Source organism: Plectropomus leopardus, chromosome 17, assembly GCF_008729295.1.
Source record: "Plectropomus leopardus isolate mb chromosome 17, YSFRI_Pleo_2.0, whole genome shotgun sequence".
Lineage (NCBI taxonomy): Eukaryota > Metazoa > Chordata > Actinopteri > Perciformes > Serranidae > Plectropomus > Plectropomus leopardus.
Window position 1 is genome coordinate 15,414,070 of NC_056479.1, and position 16,412 is coordinate 15,430,481.

The 16,412-nt window shown below is 41.1% G+C and overlaps 2 protein-coding genes across 2 annotated transcripts; one reads left to right on the top strand and one right to left on the bottom strand.

The window, feature by feature from the left end:
• Window positions 1-19: 19 nt before the first annotated feature.
• LOC121956545 (coiled-coil-helix-coiled-coil-helix domain-containing protein 5) lies at window positions 20-2,662 on the bottom strand. Its single transcript, XM_042504816.1, has 4 exons — window positions 2,574-2,662; window positions 2,176-2,316; window positions 1,907-2,058; window positions 20-1,632 (listed from the first exon to the last, which is right to left on the bottom strand). Coding segments are annotated over exons 1-4 (318 nt in total). The 5' UTR covers window positions 2,576-2,662; the 3' UTR covers window positions 20-1,609.
• A 357-nt stretch (window positions 2,663-3,019) lies between these two features.
• On the top strand, window positions 3,020-14,966 carry atp13a1 (ATPase 13A1). Its single transcript, XM_042504790.1, has 25 exons — window positions 3,020-3,529; window positions 4,847-4,936; window positions 5,722-5,985; window positions 6,146-6,301; window positions 6,447-6,516; window positions 6,799-6,905; window positions 7,052-7,181; window positions 7,321-7,376; window positions 7,524-7,650; window positions 8,139-8,276; window positions 8,408-8,528; window positions 8,665-8,822; window positions 9,797-9,972; window positions 10,089-10,199; window positions 10,316-10,441; window positions 10,515-10,623; window positions 10,759-10,952; window positions 11,844-11,940; window positions 12,026-12,210; window positions 12,326-12,440; window positions 12,531-12,727; window positions 12,878-13,020; window positions 13,925-14,036; window positions 14,123-14,266; window positions 14,351-14,966. The coding sequence occupies exons 1-25, from the start codon at window positions 3,176-3,178 to the stop codon at window positions 14,459-14,461; spliced, it is 3,591 nt and encodes a 1,196-aa protein (XP_042360724.1). The 5' UTR covers window positions 3,020-3,175; the 3' UTR covers window positions 14,462-14,966.
• The last annotated feature ends 1,446 nt before the right edge of the window (window positions 14,967-16,412 follow it).

A 16,412-nucleotide genomic window follows, 5' to 3' on the forward strand; every position in this document is an offset into this window, starting at 1 on the left:
CTCCTCCATTACCCCCCTCCAAAGCTTTAATAATTGAACCAGAAAAGGTCTGTTCTGCTTAGTGGTCACAGGGCTCATAACTCAACATCCTCCCTCTGTCTCTCTCAGTAGTCCCGCTGATTAGAAGTGGACAGCCTCCTCCTGATCTTTTCTTCCCAGACTCCCTGTTTCTCAGTCACTGAGTAGTCAGGAGAGCTAGTGTGGGAGCAATACATTCCAGTTTAATATTTGACTCTGACTCAGACCTGGAGAGGGCAAGGGAGGGAGGGACAGGCCCAAGCAACAGAAAACAACAGAGGGTGAACACACCACATGAGTAATACAAGTCTGATGTCAATTTTAATGAGATGGTTTGATAAAAATCTGTAAAAAAAACAAAACAAAACAGACTTCCTGCACACAGGCAAGTATAAATGTTATTTTCACATAAATACATTTACATAAGTATGAGAAGGCTGGGGTAGTCAGAAATCTGGAAAAGGCAAAAAAAAAAAAAAAATCCATCAGACTTTGACAATACACCCTCTTCCTGCAGTTCTGCTCTCTCTGTCCTAAGCCCCTCCCACCAGAAGACCACACACAAATGCACCTGCTTTATACAGTTAGCCTGTGTTTCCCATACATTCATATATTTAATCTTAAATAACTGTAGAATTGAGCAAAGTGCATTTGCTCAGCTCTTCCTTGCTCCTCTCACTTTCTCTTTCTGTTTATCAGAGCAGAAATTAGATAAAAATTAGCAATCAAGCCACCCAAAAGTCCCTCCGCCTCACTCCCTGTCGCTGTAGTTTATGTCCCATGTAGGAGAGCAGGCAGCAGTGTGGGACACAGACCTTCAGTTGGTGGCTGTAGCGGCTTGATTTTGGCCAGTCCAAACCCCTTAGCACCGGATGTGAGGTGGCTGGTAGCGCACTGTGTAACAGCACCAACTGAAAGTTGGCTGAACCGTCAGGAGGTTGGGGCTGTCCTGTCCCCCGGAGCTGGGGTTCGCGCTGGCTGGATTCGGGTTGCTGGAGCCGCTGACTGGGGGTCAGTCCCCAGAGCTGCTGCCCACTCTCCTACCAGCAAGGAATGAGGCGAAGGACACTTCACCAATATAATGTTTATACTTTTTTTTTGATAAATCTGTCTTCCTTTTTCAGGTTACTTTGCAGTTTAGGCAGTTGTTACCAATTGAGACTTTCTCTGCAGACTTCTTTGTCACTAAATAATACTTTCACTGAAGAGACGTGCATGTCCATTTATAGAGCAGCCAACAGGAATGCTTTTTCTCTAAAATGACCAGTGATTGGCCAAGCTCTCCCGTCACAGCGTAGATTTACTAAAGTCTGAGAACAGAGCCAAGAGAAGGTGCAGAAGTCAGGTGTTCTCTCAGTCCACTTGAATTACAATATGCTCAAAGTTTATTAAGGGATTTTTGCCCTGTGACACCAAAAAAAAAACAAAAAAAAAAGACCAAAAACTGCCAACCCCAGCTTTGAGACACACAGAGGAAAACAGATATCCTAACAGTTACTGTACATACAGTAACACCGCTGGGAGCCAGGTGAAACCAGCACATCTGTGCTGCTGTGCAGACAGAAGTAATCCAAAGGTAGAGGTCTGAATGCTACGATGGCTGAGGAACTGCATCTGTAGAGGGGGAAAAGAACTGGAATTTATTGGTATATTGACTATTAAAGTAATGCCTGAAACAGAAGATGGTGCAATGATAGTCACATGGAAAAAAAAGAGATACACACTAAAAAATCTAAAAAATTTCTTCCAGTCGGATAATCGGTATACAAAAGAGACAAGTGAGAAGGCATAATAATCTGTTCTTATCCCTTATGTTTTAATCACTTTTATTCGCAACTGTTAATATGTGATCTTGAGTTGTGCACGGCCAATTCCAGCAAGGACTTACCAACTCCACTGAGGTCTACTGTCTCTGCACAGCCCAGGAAGCGAGCCACATGTGGTGAGCAGGAGGTAGGTTTGTCCTGGTTTTCTCTCAGACAGCGCTCAAACTCTGCAAACTCTGTGGAGCAACCCTGTCTGATCTTTTGGATCACCGGGCTATCCAAAAAAAAAAAAAAAAAAACACCAAACACACATTGAGGGGTGAGATACAAATGTTCTTTGACAATGGATGTTGAGGCAAATTAGAATGGATGTGCAAGTATGTTTCCTCACTGTGATGATGTGCACTGTGCAACCTTCATCTTCAGATCATAACATTTCTGCTGCCATGTTGATGGGTTGGAGGTCACACATAAACCATATGCCTCCATTTCTTTGTGGCAATACTTTGCCGTGATGTCCATGGCAGCCTGCCTGAAAGGTGGCAGATATATGTAAATCAATCAGTGATTATAGACCAGTCCAATAAGCCATTAACCTGATAAACTCATTCTATCAAGCACAAGCAGTAGACTAGACGGAAAAGTAGTTGTGGAGGATGCAGCCTCATTCAGAAAGTAGCAAATGTCTTTTTTTAAGCCTGAAGTTTATATCTGCCTCTTTATAATCGGCACCTACTCCCTTGACTAGAGAACATTGTAAATATAATGTTATATGAGCCATATTCTTACATGTTGCTCTTTTAGGGTTGTCTCAAACGAAGAAGCTGATCAACCAAGGTTATGGCAGCAGTGCCTCGACATGTGGAGCCATGTTTGTGCGGCACCTACATTGTACACTCCCTTCACTATCTGATTGGATGGAAATACAACATTTTGAAGTCGATCTTTAAGGCTATTGTTTCGGGTTTGTGTCAATCATACGCTCTGGTCCCGCCCCGCGTAGTGACGATGCATCCATTAAAGGGGCAGCCACTTAATTACAGTGTTGAGTATAATAGAAGCAATAAATGATAAATGCAGTTGTTATTAATGCAAAGAAACCGATTTATTCGAATGTTGCATTCATTTTAAGCCAAACTTTACGATTTAAGCGCGTGGAAGATGATACAATGTTTAATTTTCGGGATTTTTCGTGGTGTGCTAAGAGAACCCTACGTGTCTTTGCGTGTTTACGTACGCGGAAGTTACAGTCAGGGAGCGAGCGATTCAGTAAACGGGCAGTGAAGGCTGGACCGAGCACCGCTCCGTGTGTAAAATCGTGTTTTTACCGACGACAGCACGACGGGGTGGTGGTAGATGATCGAGGGGGGCAGCGGTGTGAGTGAAGTACAATGAACGACGCCAAGAAAGAGCGGAGTATGGCTGCAGACGGGGTCCGGGGACCGGGTGAGCTGCAAATGGCCCCCTCTGAGAACCACAGCCAGCATGACAGCGGAGCCGGCGACGAGCTGGTGAGCTCGGTGACGCTGTACCGGCGAAGGCCCCGGCTACTACACGGCACAGTCCTCCCGTTTCTGGCTTTTCTCTACCCGGGCTGGCTGTACGTGTGGCTGGGAGTGTATGGTGCTTCAGAGTATCCAGAGGCAGGCCTCCTGTCGCTAGCCGCTATCGGGATCGCGCACGTCCTCACAGCGCTTTCTGGTTATTGGTCCGTGCACGCGCACTGTTGGCTCACTTGTTCCAAGGTAAATGTAAGTTGTAGCAGTGATTGTGCTCCAGATCAGTGATGGAATAACTGTTCAGATCCTTTACATAAATATAAGTACCAATGCCACACTATAAAAATACTATTTTACAAAATAAAGTCATGCATTTAAAAGTTTAACAAAGTAAAAGTAAGTAAGCATATTTAGGAAAACACACTTAAAGTAAAAGTACCCAGTGTAGAAAAACGGATATTAAAAACACCCCCCAAAACTTGAAAAAGGAAACAAAAGAATTGTAAAAAACAAACAAACAAAAATTAAAAAATATTAAAATAGTAATAAAAAAATCTTAAAAACACAAAATTATGTGGAACATTTTCAATAAAACCCCCACCCCAATGTCAGAAATATTTAAAAACTAGGCTTGCCATTTATAAGCACTTGCCTCAATCAACTTTTGGTAAAATTGACAATCAATAAATGGATTAATAATTATTTGAAACAGTCAAATGCAAAGTAAAGTAACTAAGGACTTCAGATAAATGTAGTGAAGTAAAAAGTACAATATTTCCTGCTAAAATGTAGTGGAGTAAAGTATATAGTGAATAGTAAAGTAAAGTACAAGTAGGTTACCTTGAATGTGTACTTAAGTACAATACTTGTGTAAATGTGCTTAGTTACATTCCACCACTGCTCCAGACTAACGATGTCTCTGGGGAACCCACTGTTTTCCTTTGTCCCCTGTACACAGAGGTTAAAGGTAAAGGTCAGCATGAACCGAGGAGCAAGTATCAATGTCTTGCTCAAAGGCACTACAGCAGGGCAGGTGTGCTTGAACAAACAATGGTTTCCAAATACCCCTGATATATAACAGTCACATATAAACTGTTGAAGTATAGAAAATCACCTGTCCAGTGTGTGAATTTCAGGGTAATGGGAAGTGAAAGTATCATTTTAAACTAACTTTCCGGAGCATTTCATAAAATAACCTCACTGGTGAGTTTGTACTGCCAATTTAAGATAGGAAATTCTGTTTTGCAAAATGACACAGTATTAAAAATAGCAGTTTTTGCAACAATATTGTTACAGCGATCAATGATCTTTAATAATTGACGTTGCTTGGTATTTCTGTGTGTTTTCTCAGTCAGCAGTTGTGTAAGAGAGTTTAGATCTTACAAAGACATTAAAGTAGATTTGCATTAACAATATATTTGGGTGATTTTTTTTGCCATCAAATATAAAAGTTGAGGATTCTTTAAGAATTAATTTCATATTGATCAAGCAGCTGGATGAAAAATAACAGCGACCACCCAACCACAGTGTGTGAACTTGTCACCTGTTCATTTGTATAAACAGGAACCAGATCCAAACAAGGCCACGCTGGCGAAGGTCGTACCCACCCCCAACAACGGTTCTGCCGAGCTTGTGGCACTACAGAGGGACCAGGTCAGATAACGTTTGCTCTCAGGATGCTCCAAGTTGTCTTTATTGGAAACACATCCAAGATCTCACATTCTCTGCCTCGCAAAGCTCATATTTTGTCACACACCATTTAATCTTGCCAGTTGTTTGAAATCGTCATCAGCTCAGTTTGTCCAGTGATTGGTTTGGCAATTCGGGGATTTTTCTTGGCTCAAAATAAGGCGGAAGTGGTGCCATCCTGGTCATTTGTTTAAGCCAACATTTATACAAGCAAAGTATTTTGAGAGTTTTACTAATTATTTGATTGTAAAAAGACAATTATTATTTTATATATTATTATATATACGTTTTTAAAGTGCACTGAACTTACATATTGCATGACCTGATTTAAGTGTTTGAGACTGAGAACATGACCACAAATTCTTCATCTTGCCAGTTTTAGCATTGCTTTTCCTGGTGCACTGTGCTGGTTATGAAAGTGCCAACACATTGTCGTAATTCCACAGTTGCAGTTGCAACTGACAGAAATCCACTAAGTGCAACACTTGTTAGAAAGAAAGTGTTGTCCATTAAGACAGTTGTCAGAGTTTTGTCGAGAGCTTGAGGCGGCATGCAATTGGGCGAGGAGGGCCTTCTCCTTATCTCTGTGCAGGAAAAAGCCTGGCATGGCGTCAGTGTGAGCAAACTGTCATTGCATTTTAATCTCATTTGTGACTTATCTTTTGTTCAGTGAAAAATCAAAGAAACAACCCTTTCTTGACCGAATGCTTTAATTAGATTTTCTTTCTTTTTCTTTTTCTGACCAACAGGATGAGAATGGGGAAGGGATTTTATCTTTTGAGTTTCAAAAGATCCGCTACACATTTGACCACAAAGAGAAGAAATGTTTCCTTCCAATAGCATTTCCCATAAACAACCCAATGGGTTACTTTCAGTCCTGGCGTGGCTACCAGGAGGAGGCTGAACTCAGAGCTGCAGAAAAGCGCTACGGCACCAACCGTGCTGAGATGGTGGTGCCAGATTTCCTGGAGCTCTTTAAAGAGAGGGCCACGGCTCCCTTTTTTGTCTTCCAGGTATTTGTGTGAATGTTTGTTTCTTTATAACATGACTGGTTTTGTTGTGAAAAAAAAATGGTTTTATACATTTTAATGTTTTCTTAATTTTAATTGCATTGATGTTGAGAAACTTGTAAAAGTGACTGTATCTGTATATCTGTTATCTGCCATCCTTCAGGTGTTCTGTGTCGGGCTGTGGTGTCTGGACGAGTACTGGTACTACAGTGTTTTCACATTGTTCATGCTGGTGGCGTTCGAGGCTTCCCTGGTCCAGCAGCAAATGAGGAATATGTCGGAGATCCGCCGCATGGGGAACAAGCCCTACATGATCCAGGTGGGCTTGATCAAGTTTAAGATTTAGCATATTTTATTTTAAATTCATAAACAAACATTTCTTCTTGCATCTGAGAATGCATTATGTACTGTTTATTTTCCTTGCTGTTAAAGTATCCTTACATGTTTAATGTGTTTTATGCCAGGTGTATCGCAACAGGAAGTGGAGGCCTGTTTCAAGTGATGAGCTTGTACCTGGTGACATCGTCTCAATAGGTGAATGTCCTGTCTACATTTTTTTGACTTCTTACTGCAAAAGTTATTATAGGTTAAGTTTTTAGGCTAATGACTTACAGAAACATTGCGTGCAGTTGTCAGCCTTAGCCAGATACAGTTCAGACATAGCACTTAAGCGCCGATTTGTGAGCACTGAGCCGACAATTTGCTTTTGTCAAGGAGCTCCAAAAACTGTCTGCAAGCGGAAACTCAGGGTCAAAGTCGTGTCGTGTGAACTAGGCATTAGTGTGTGTTTTAAAATGTATATTCTCCGCTTCACAGGACGTTCGCCCCAGGACAATTTGGTACCGTGTGATGTGCTGCTACTCAGGGGACGCTGCATTGTGGATGAGGCCATGCTGACCGGAGAGTCGGTGCCCCAGATGAAGGTTTGAGGCAAACTCATAAACCACACGTAATAGCCATATACAGAGCTGAGGGCATAGACTTTGGAGTGTAAAAGCCTCAATTATTTTAGATGGCATGAGACTATTGTGGAGTATTGTAATTACTGCTGACTATATGGGGTGTGCAGGAGCCAGTGGAGGACTTGGACCCAGAGCGAATCTTGGACGTTCAGACAGACTCTCGACTCCACGTCATCTCTGGGGGGACAAAAGTGGTCCAACATAGCCCCCCTTTAAAGGCCAGTGCTGGACTCAAACGTAAGTGCTGATTCCAGTCTTTGTTTACTAACAACAACATATACTGACTGTTGAATTAGTGAATAAAATAGTGCATCTCTCACCCATCCTCATCATTAAATCAAGATGAAAGCCCGTTAATCTTTTCCCTCATGTGCAGCTGTAGACAACGGCTGTGTGGCCTACGTACTGAGAACAGGATTCTACACCTCTCAGGTGAGAAAGTTGCTTTATACTGTGTTTGTTTCTGCACTCCCTTTCTTGATTGTCATGCATTTTAATTTTTGTTTTGACAACATTCGTGTAGTACATGTTAAGCCAGTTTTGAAAGTGGACTGACTTTGTTAACAAACTCACCTCCAGGGTAAACTGTTACGGACCATCCTCTTCGGTGTGAAGAGAGTGACAGCAAACAACCTGGAGACTTTTATCTTCATTCTCTTCCTCCTTGTGTTTGCCATTGCTGCCGCTCTTTACGTGTGGTTAGAAGGTGAGGTGCACAGAATGAATTCATAAAGAAGTAATTCTCATTTTAACACATTGTGTTTATTGAAGGGGCCCAGACCAGGATATCCTCGGAGGCGGTCTCTGTTTATTCTGACAAAAGAAGAATCTTCCCTCAATTGTCATTTATGTAACTTACGCCCTACACAAATTAAATTGCACAGGAATGTGTGTTAACGTGCTACACAATAAGTTTAAGATAGTAGGTAAACTTATAAATGTAGTTATCGTAGTTTAACACTAAGGCTAAAACACAGAAATGAAAAAAAGATCCATATATTGACTCTGGAGGCCTAATATGTCAGGTTATAACTGTTAACAAAGATTCTGTGCAATTATAATATTACACATTACTACAGATGTACTGCTCTGTCACACATATTGCTGCTTTATTACCGACTTTGTTACACTCAGCTGGAGGTGACAGCATAAATTATCTAAATAATATCTTTGTTCTTTGTATCACTCCTTCAGGGACCAAAGATGCCAGTAGGAACCGCTACAAGCTGTTTCTGGAGTGCACGCTAATCCTCACTTCGGTGGTTCCACCAGAACTCCCCATCGAGCTTTCTCTGGCAGTTAACACGTCTCTTATCGCCCTGGCTAAACTTTGTACGTCTGTGTTTGCTCCTATCCTGCATGTTTCTAAAATAGATATTAAGAGATCTGGATAAAGCAGATTATAACATAAAGCTTGAAACAGCAGGTGTTCATTCAAGTCTTCTTTTTCTGCCCTTGCTTAGATGTATTCTGCACGGAGCCCTTCAGGATACCGTTTGCAGGGAAGGTGGAGGTTTGCTGTTTTGACAAAACAGGAACACTGACCAGCGACAGTCTGGTGGTACGAGGGGTAGCAGGCCTCAGGTAAACCCTGCCGTTCATTATTAAACATCATAATTTATGAAATGCAAATGATACTGTACTATGCTCTAGATTAGGTAATATTCACATACATTTGTGCTGTGTGAAGGGTTTTGACTGATGTTTTTGTTTATGACAGAGAAGGAAAGGAGGTGATGCCTGTATCTGAGATCCCAGTTGAGACACATCGAGTGGTGGCCACCTGCCACTCACTGGTCACACTGGATGATGGACAGCTGGTTGGAGATCCACTGGAAAAAGCTATGCTTACTGCTGCTGACTGGACCCTCACTAAAGGTATGGGGAAATGACCTCCAATAAATGCACAGTGCAGGGTCGTGGCAGGTGTGTGTAGAACACGTGTGTGCTCATGCTTGAGTTGCACCTCACACAATCTTTACATTTGTTTCTTTATTGCAAAAAATCTTTCAAGAAACCTGCTATGTTCAGCATGATGGTCTAATCTGACCATTTCTTAAAGGGAAAACTTTAGTCTTTTGAAGTGGGGGTTGTAAGAGGCACTTATCCATAGTCAGTGTATTACCTACAGTACTAGGTGGCAGTCGGTGCACCCTTAGTTTGAAGAGGCAGACAGAAAATCCACCATGGAAGCTAAGCAATGTACTGCTGTGGACAGGATGGGCAGCAAAACGTGTTAAAGCCCACATAAAAACTTAAAACACCATAAGTGTTGATGTATATATACACATATGTATTTTTATGTCATACAGATCTGTCCAACACAGATCTGGGAAGTACAGATATATATATATATATATATATATATATATATATAGATACACACATATATATATATATATATATATATACATATACTGCAGAAAGCTCTGCCCTACACGTAAGCCCTTAACTTGCTGATCATGAGAGCTGCTGGTCTACTGCTGCCACGATCAGTTCATTTGTTTGTGTTATTGTGTGATTTTGGCTTATATCAGAGTTTGTTTGGATCCACTAAAGTCATGCAAGAACACAAACAAACTAACTGATCGAGGCAGCAGTAGAACATCAGCTCCCGTGATCAGCATGCAAATAACTGTTACTCTCAATGGAGTCTGGTTTTCAATAGAGTGATATAATGGCTTCTGTTCCCCATTATAAATCGCTGTTTGACAACAAGGTAAAGCAGTGAAAATATTCTAAAACTAGCATACACTATAAATGATATTGATTTTTTTCAAGTGATACTATGGATAACTACCTCATACACAAGCTTAAGTGTGTGTCTCACTGACTCTTGCCACTTTGACCAGATGAAAAGGTTTTTCCACGAGGCATCAAAACCCAGGGACTTAAGATCCACCAGCGCTTCCACTTTGCCAGCGCTCTGAAGAGGATGTCAGTCCTGGCCTCCTATGAGAAACTGGGCTCTACTGAACTCTGCTACATCTCAACTGTCAAGGGAGCTCCAGAGACACTCAGAGGAATGGTACATAGCCTTAATACATACTTGCTGTAGCTTAATCAAGTGTACCTACTAGTGCTAATGTGGCTGTAACCTTATCAGCTGTATCTTCTGATGCTCTAATGTTGCTGTGTTTATAGTTTGCAGAATGTCCAGCGAATTATGACGAAGTCCACAAGGAAATGTCTCGGGAAGGGGCTAGAGTGCTGGCCTTGGGATACAAAGAGATGGGACACCTCAGTCATCAGCAGGTTCTTACTTCATTTGACACAAAACTATCAGAGAAAATCTAATCTGTTGGTGTAGTTTTGTCTGACGAGAATAGATTAAGTTACAAACTGAGATGGATCTTTTTTGTGTCTTGTAGGTCCGGGAGATGAGTCGCGATGCTCTGGAGTGTGACTTGAATTTTGTCGGGTTCATGGTTGTGTCCTGCCCCCTCAAAAACGACAGCAAGGCTGTCATCAGAGAGATCCAGGAGGCTTCTCATCATGTAAATACACTGAAAACACACCATTGTGCACAGCTTGTTTTTAAGATGGATAATTCTTCACATTTGCTTTCAGGTGGTGATGATCACAGGAGACAACCCTCTAACGGCATGCCATGTAGCAAGAGAGCTCCACTTCATCCAGAAAGAACACACACTTGTTTTGCAGCCAAGTCCCGGTCAGGGTAAGATAAGCCAGTGGAGAATGATGCACTAACAAATGTTGTATCTTAAGGGCATCTTGTAGTAATCCATGTGCAGTGTTTTGACCAAGGACAAAGATCAGAATCATTTACCTCTCGTGTTTTTTTGTTTACCAGGTGAGTGGCAGTGGGAGTCCATTGATGGCAGCGTGCGTGTACCGCTGCCACCTCCCTCCATTTCCTCTTTCGTGCTTCAGTATGACCTGTGTGTAACAGGGGAGGGGCTAGCCAGACTGAGTTGTGATCCCCGGCTACTCCACACCCTCCTGCCTCACATACGGGTGTTTGCACGTGTCAGTCCAAAACAGAAGGTTGGTCCCAAAATACCCTTAAAGTGATACTGATAGAAACAGAGTACTTCATTTGATACCCATTATGTGAATGGAAGCATTTAATTGCATAATACATCACTGGATGTGACAGGTGTCTTTCATCTGTTGTCCTTGGGCTTGAAATATACAGCACATAAAAAAATGACAATTTCGAGTACCAATAAAATCAAACAAGTAAAAATTTAGATACCACACAACATTAATAAATACATACACCTGTAGAACATATCAGTGTGTAAACATTAGCAGAGGCATAGACTTTAATGACAACAGGTCTGTCTGTCCTCAAACCATTTTTAACAGGAATTTTGAAAAGCTGAGGCCGTTTCTAACATTTGAATTCCATTGTTTTGTTGCTGCTGATGATCTTGCTTTTCTTATTTCCCTGTTAACTGTTAAAATATATTACTACTTGGCATTTGGTTTTGTTGAACGGTACCTTAAAGGTACTGAGTATTTATATCCAGCCCAAATACAACATGACATGATGTCAAGGTTTTTAAACCACTGCTTCAATGGAGTTGTATAACAGGAAATATTTCTTTACCTCAAACATCAATAATCTGTGTTAGATTGTGTATATTTTGTCAAAGAGCAAAGGCCTCTTTGTTTACCAATAATACAGTGATACCCGTAACAGACCAAGTGGTGAGAGACCACTTGTGGTTTCAGTCCACCATATAACAGCAGAAGAAATGTATTAATTTTGTCTGGGAAATTTCTCTCTTGGGGTTTTTAAAAGGTATTTGGGGAAATATGGGGAATCAGTATTTTGAGAATAACGGCACGATGGTGCTATATGTAACAATGTAAAAGTATCTTATGTCTTTTGGAAGCTTGATCTATAATAACTTTCCTCTTATGTTTTAGGAATTTGTCATCACGAGCCTAAAGGGGCTGGGTTATGTGACACTGATGTGTGGAGATGGCACAAATGATGTTGGAGCTCTCAAACACGCCCACATAGGTGAGATTTATCAGCCACTAAAACTAAGAACATGTGTCCCCATGTGCGACCCCAACAGTGTGTAGTGATGATTGTTTTTCCTCAGGTGTTGCTCTGTTAGCCAACGCCCCTGAGCGCATGCCTGAAAGAAAGAAGCGGGGGAGAGAAAAGGAAGCGTCCACAGCAGAATCCAGACCTCTACCACCTGCCAGTTCAGGAGGCAAACTGAGCTCCAGAGCAGCCAGACAAAGGGTGATGGCACAGAGAGAAGAGCAGCTTGCAGCACAAAAGGTGTGCGTCTTCAAAAGGGGCCTCCTTGCAAAGTCCTAAAATTAAATGTGCCTTTTGTGGAAATAATGCAGATGTAGTGCACAGATCTAAACATCAGCGTTTTACTTTGTAACAGGAGAGGATCAGTCAAGTCTTACGGGAACTTGAAGAGGATCAGGTACAAGTAGTGAAACTGGGTGATGCCTCCATCGCTGCGCCCTTCACCTCCAAACTCTCCTCTATACAGTGCAGTGAGTGACACAGGTTCATGACACAGTTGGCAAAAATCTGAAGATGAAGGTGCTTCCCAACCCTGAAACTTTTTTTCTTCCCTCCCCCAGTCTGCCATGTAATAAAGCAAGGCCGTTGCACTCTGGTGACAACGCTGCAGATGTTCAAGATCCTCGCTCTCAACGCCCTGGTTCTGGCCTACAGCCAGTCTGTACTCTACCTCGAGGGGGTCAAGTTCAGCGACTTCCAGGCGACGCTGCAGGGCCTGCTCTTGGCCGGATGCTTCCTCTTCATCTCTCGATCAAAGGTGAGAATTTATGTCAGAAACAATATAACCCCTGCATGTTTCTGGTTGATTGTTCTCCAAGAAAGGTTATCTTTTACTGAATGCTTTTCTTTAATTCTGATGCAATGTCCATGTTCATATTAATGATCTTTTTGTGTCTTGTTTACACAGCCCCTGAAAACGTTGTCTCGAGAGCGGCCGTTACCAAACATCTTCAATCTTTATACCGTGTTGACTGTGCTGCTGCAGTTTGCTGTTCACTTCTGTAGTCTGGTGTATCTTTACAAAGAGGCACAAAGCAGAAGTCCGCCCAGGTAAATCACAGCAGGACACAAAGAGCGAGAGAGAGAGTAAACAAGTGAAATATCTAAAGAGGAATTCTGCTATTTTTTTAAACCCTTTTTGCCCCCAATTTCCCATTTTTTTGACTAAGTGACTTGTGGGAACAACAATTATTTGAATTAGTCCAGTATTGACAGAGAGTGCTGCAGCCGGTTGGCTGCGAAATAGGCTGTAGTGTACCACTCTGAGCATGTGTGCCCCTTCAATTTAGATCCACTAAAAGTGCTTTCATTTGTCAATGACAGGCTCAGATTGTTGTTCTGAGTGTCTTACAGCATTACGGAGCGGGCCCTACAGAAAAAAAGAAGTTTTTCCATTCAAGTCTGTGTGTCCAAGTTTTGCTGACAAAAAGTTTCATTCTGAAATCTCAAGAGAGTTGACCTGTTTCAGGAAGAAAACTGGAATTAAGAGTGGAGTGCTGGTAAATAGTTTGTTGTGTTGGAGTACAGAAAGCATAGCTCTTATCTAGAGACCTCAAATATTATGGCAGAATAGCTTATTTCAGATATCTAATGAAGACTTGTAGATTTCAGAATGAGACTTCTTTAGCGAGACTTTGACACAAAATAGAACAGAACAAGGAAAATAAAGAAAAGCTTTTCAATGTTGTCAGACACTCATAACAACAATCAGACCTATCAGTGGCAAAATAAGCACTTTTAATAACAAAGTGAAGGTGTCCAGAATGGTTACATTGCAGCTTGTTTGCTTGCTGTCACCTGCAGTGCTGTCTCAATACTGGACCAGTTTCAAAAATTGTTCTTCCCAGTCCCTCAGTCATTAAAAACATGGTAAAATAGAGTCCAGGTTAAAAAATATTGGAGTTCCTATTTAATACATTATAATAACATTTTACTCTTCCTTTCTCTTTTGCAGAGAGGAGCAGTTTGTAGATCTTTATAAAGAGTTTGAACCCAGTCTAATAAACAGCACCGTGTATATAATGTCTATGGCCATGCAGATGGCCACCTTTGCCATTAACTACAAGGTAATTATTCATAATAACATTATTATTTTTGGTCTTTTCAATTCTTTATAGTATAGTAAACTCACAGAATTTCTTGTGTCTGAAAGGGTCACCCCTTCATGGAGTCTCTCAGTGAGAATCGACCACTTCTATGGAGTATCGCTTTGTCAGGTTTAGCGATTGTGGGACTTCTTACTGGTTCCTCACCAGAATTCAACGAACAGTTTGCTCTTGTAGATATTCCAACTGAGGTGAGCTGATTTTACTTTACATTGTGTTGTTCTGTTTCTGATGTGCTCTGTGATGTAACCCGCTTCCTGTTCATTTCCTTGCAGTTCAAATTAATCATAGCCCAGGTTCTGGTGGTGGACTTTGTCGCCGCTCTGCTGGTGGACCGTGTCCTTCAGTTCCTGCTGGGCAAAGGAACTCTCAGGCTGCCTTCTTGAACTCAGTGCCAACAGCGACCGCTGCCCTTACCAACCAAACTGTAAAGGGAGAGAAGCCTTTGGAGAAGGGAGAGAAGTGAAGCTGTTGTGACAAACACAAGACAGCTGAGACAGTCATGGCGTGCAGTACTGTACACTCCGTGTTTCCCCTCCTTCGTCCTGTTCTACCCATCCTTAACTATCTGTGTTTCTGCATTTTCATCAGCTCTTTTTTAAAATTCTCTTTTTGTTTTCTTCATAACTCTTGATTTTTTCCCTACATTTCTCTCTCTCTCTCTCTCTCTATTCATCTGTTCCTCTCCGCTGCTACACAAGGCCATGAAGACAGCAGTATTGAGTGGAGTGCGAGACTGTGTGCCAGCCAGAGTGACACATACAGGCACACAAAAGGGGCATTCTCCAAGAGAATTGCAAAAGTGTTTTTGATTTTTTTTGATTCCTCTCCCTGATTTTGTAAAAAGTGAAAAACATCTCTAACAGACTTATAAAGACTTACAGATAAAAACAATATTGAAGTCAGCCAAGTGTTTTACAAGTACAAGTACAATACTGATGTGTCTGCACATGGAGAGGATGAGCATGTCCAGCTGGATGTGAACTATCCTGTTCCCAAAATTAGGTAAGTAAAGAATCAGGGTATGAGAGTGTTCCTGCACAGAGAAAGACATTTTTAATTAAACATTTTATTATGGGACAAAAAACAAAAGCAAAAACAAATGTGCCATCTCATTAAGCAGCGGTTAATTGAAGGGAGACTTGTGAACTTGTTTACTGACCAACTGATCTTAACTACCAAACATGCTGATGTCAGGAGATTATCCACAGATAACTGTTGCTATTTGTCTTTAATATAAACCTATACAAACCTTTGTATGATGAACAAATTAGAGCAGCTTATACAAACTTGTTTTCCCCACAAAAAAGAAAATCCAGAAATCCATTTTAGCAAAAATAAAGTACTGTACTAAGCATTATGGACAACCATGGAGCTGTGTAAGAGCCTTGAAATCTAACATGTAAAGAACTGCAGCTAGCTCTAAGTGAGTTTATCCCACAAATTGTATCAGCGGACTCCTAATGATGTGTTGAACATTATCCTAAATTTACAAAGAGCAAAACAAACAAACAAAAAATTCATAGTCAAAAGTTTACAGTCATGAGTCTGAGAAATCGGCTCTAGCCTTTTTTGAAGCTGTTGGAGCTGGAATTTTCTGCTAGATTAACAAAAAAGAGGCTGAAGCAAACATTTTAGACAAAATGTGGTGCATGATAGACCCATATGAAAGACCTATATTTCTCCCTTTTTAAAAAAAATTAAAAAATTATCAGGGACATTTTTGCCACTTTGCGTATTATGAATCTTCCAACTTCTAATGCGTCACTTTTGTAGTTAAAAAACGGCAATTAGTCAGGCGGTCTATGCTTGAGCCTGGTTAAAATGAATTGAAATCAGTGAGCCTACTTTTTAAAATGACATTTTCCAGGAAAGAGCTTGAAGGAAGGTGTAACCTTTTCCTTTAATTTGAATATTATAATACTTTTCTTATACTTGTTTTGTTTGTGGATAATGCACAATCTCCTGTATTTTTACCCAAATGGCTGCACTTACTGCTATTGGTATTTACTTAATGGTGATTTTAACACATTTGGCACAGCCACCAAAATGATAAAACTCAAGACTAGAAAATTGTGTGGAATATTTCAACATGCGTGTGTCATTTTTTGGAAAGCTTTGTTAAGTGTTGGTTACTTATGACTGACTAAAGGAAACACATAGATGACAGTGTGAGAGGAGGGACATTGTAGGAGGTAGTTATTTATGACTGAATTTGCACACTCAGCAGATAGCAATACTATCTTGTAAAAAAAAACAACTAAAAACAAATAACCAATGGCTGGGAAATTCCATGATGAAGGTCAAAGCTGGTGAGCACAAGGTCTCCAGCACTGA

Excerpts from the sequence above, each read along its gene's own strand:
- LOC121956545 (XM_042504816.1), bottom strand. Across the intron at positions 2,059-2,175 it reads GCACAGTGCACATCATCACA|CCCGGTGATCCAAAAGATCA; the intron begins GTGAGGAAACAT and ends TTTTTTGGATAG. Across the intron at positions 1,633-1,906 it reads AGTAGACCTCAGTGGAGTTG|ATGCAGTTCCTCAGCCATCG; the intron begins GTAAGTCCTTGC and ends CCCCCTCTACAG.
- atp13a1 (XM_042504790.1), top strand. The coding sequence starts at position 3,176 with ATGAACGACGCCAAGAAAGAGCGGAGTATGGCTGCAGACGGGGTCCGG. Across the intron at positions 8,277-8,407 it reads TATCGCCCTGGCTAAACTTT|ATGTATTCTGCACGGAGCCC; the intron begins GTACGTCTGTGT and ends GCCCTTGCTTAG. Across the intron at positions 11,941-12,025 it reads TCTCAAACACGCCCACATAG|GTGTTGCTCTGTTAGCCAAC; the intron begins GTGAGATTTATC and ends GTTTTTCCTCAG.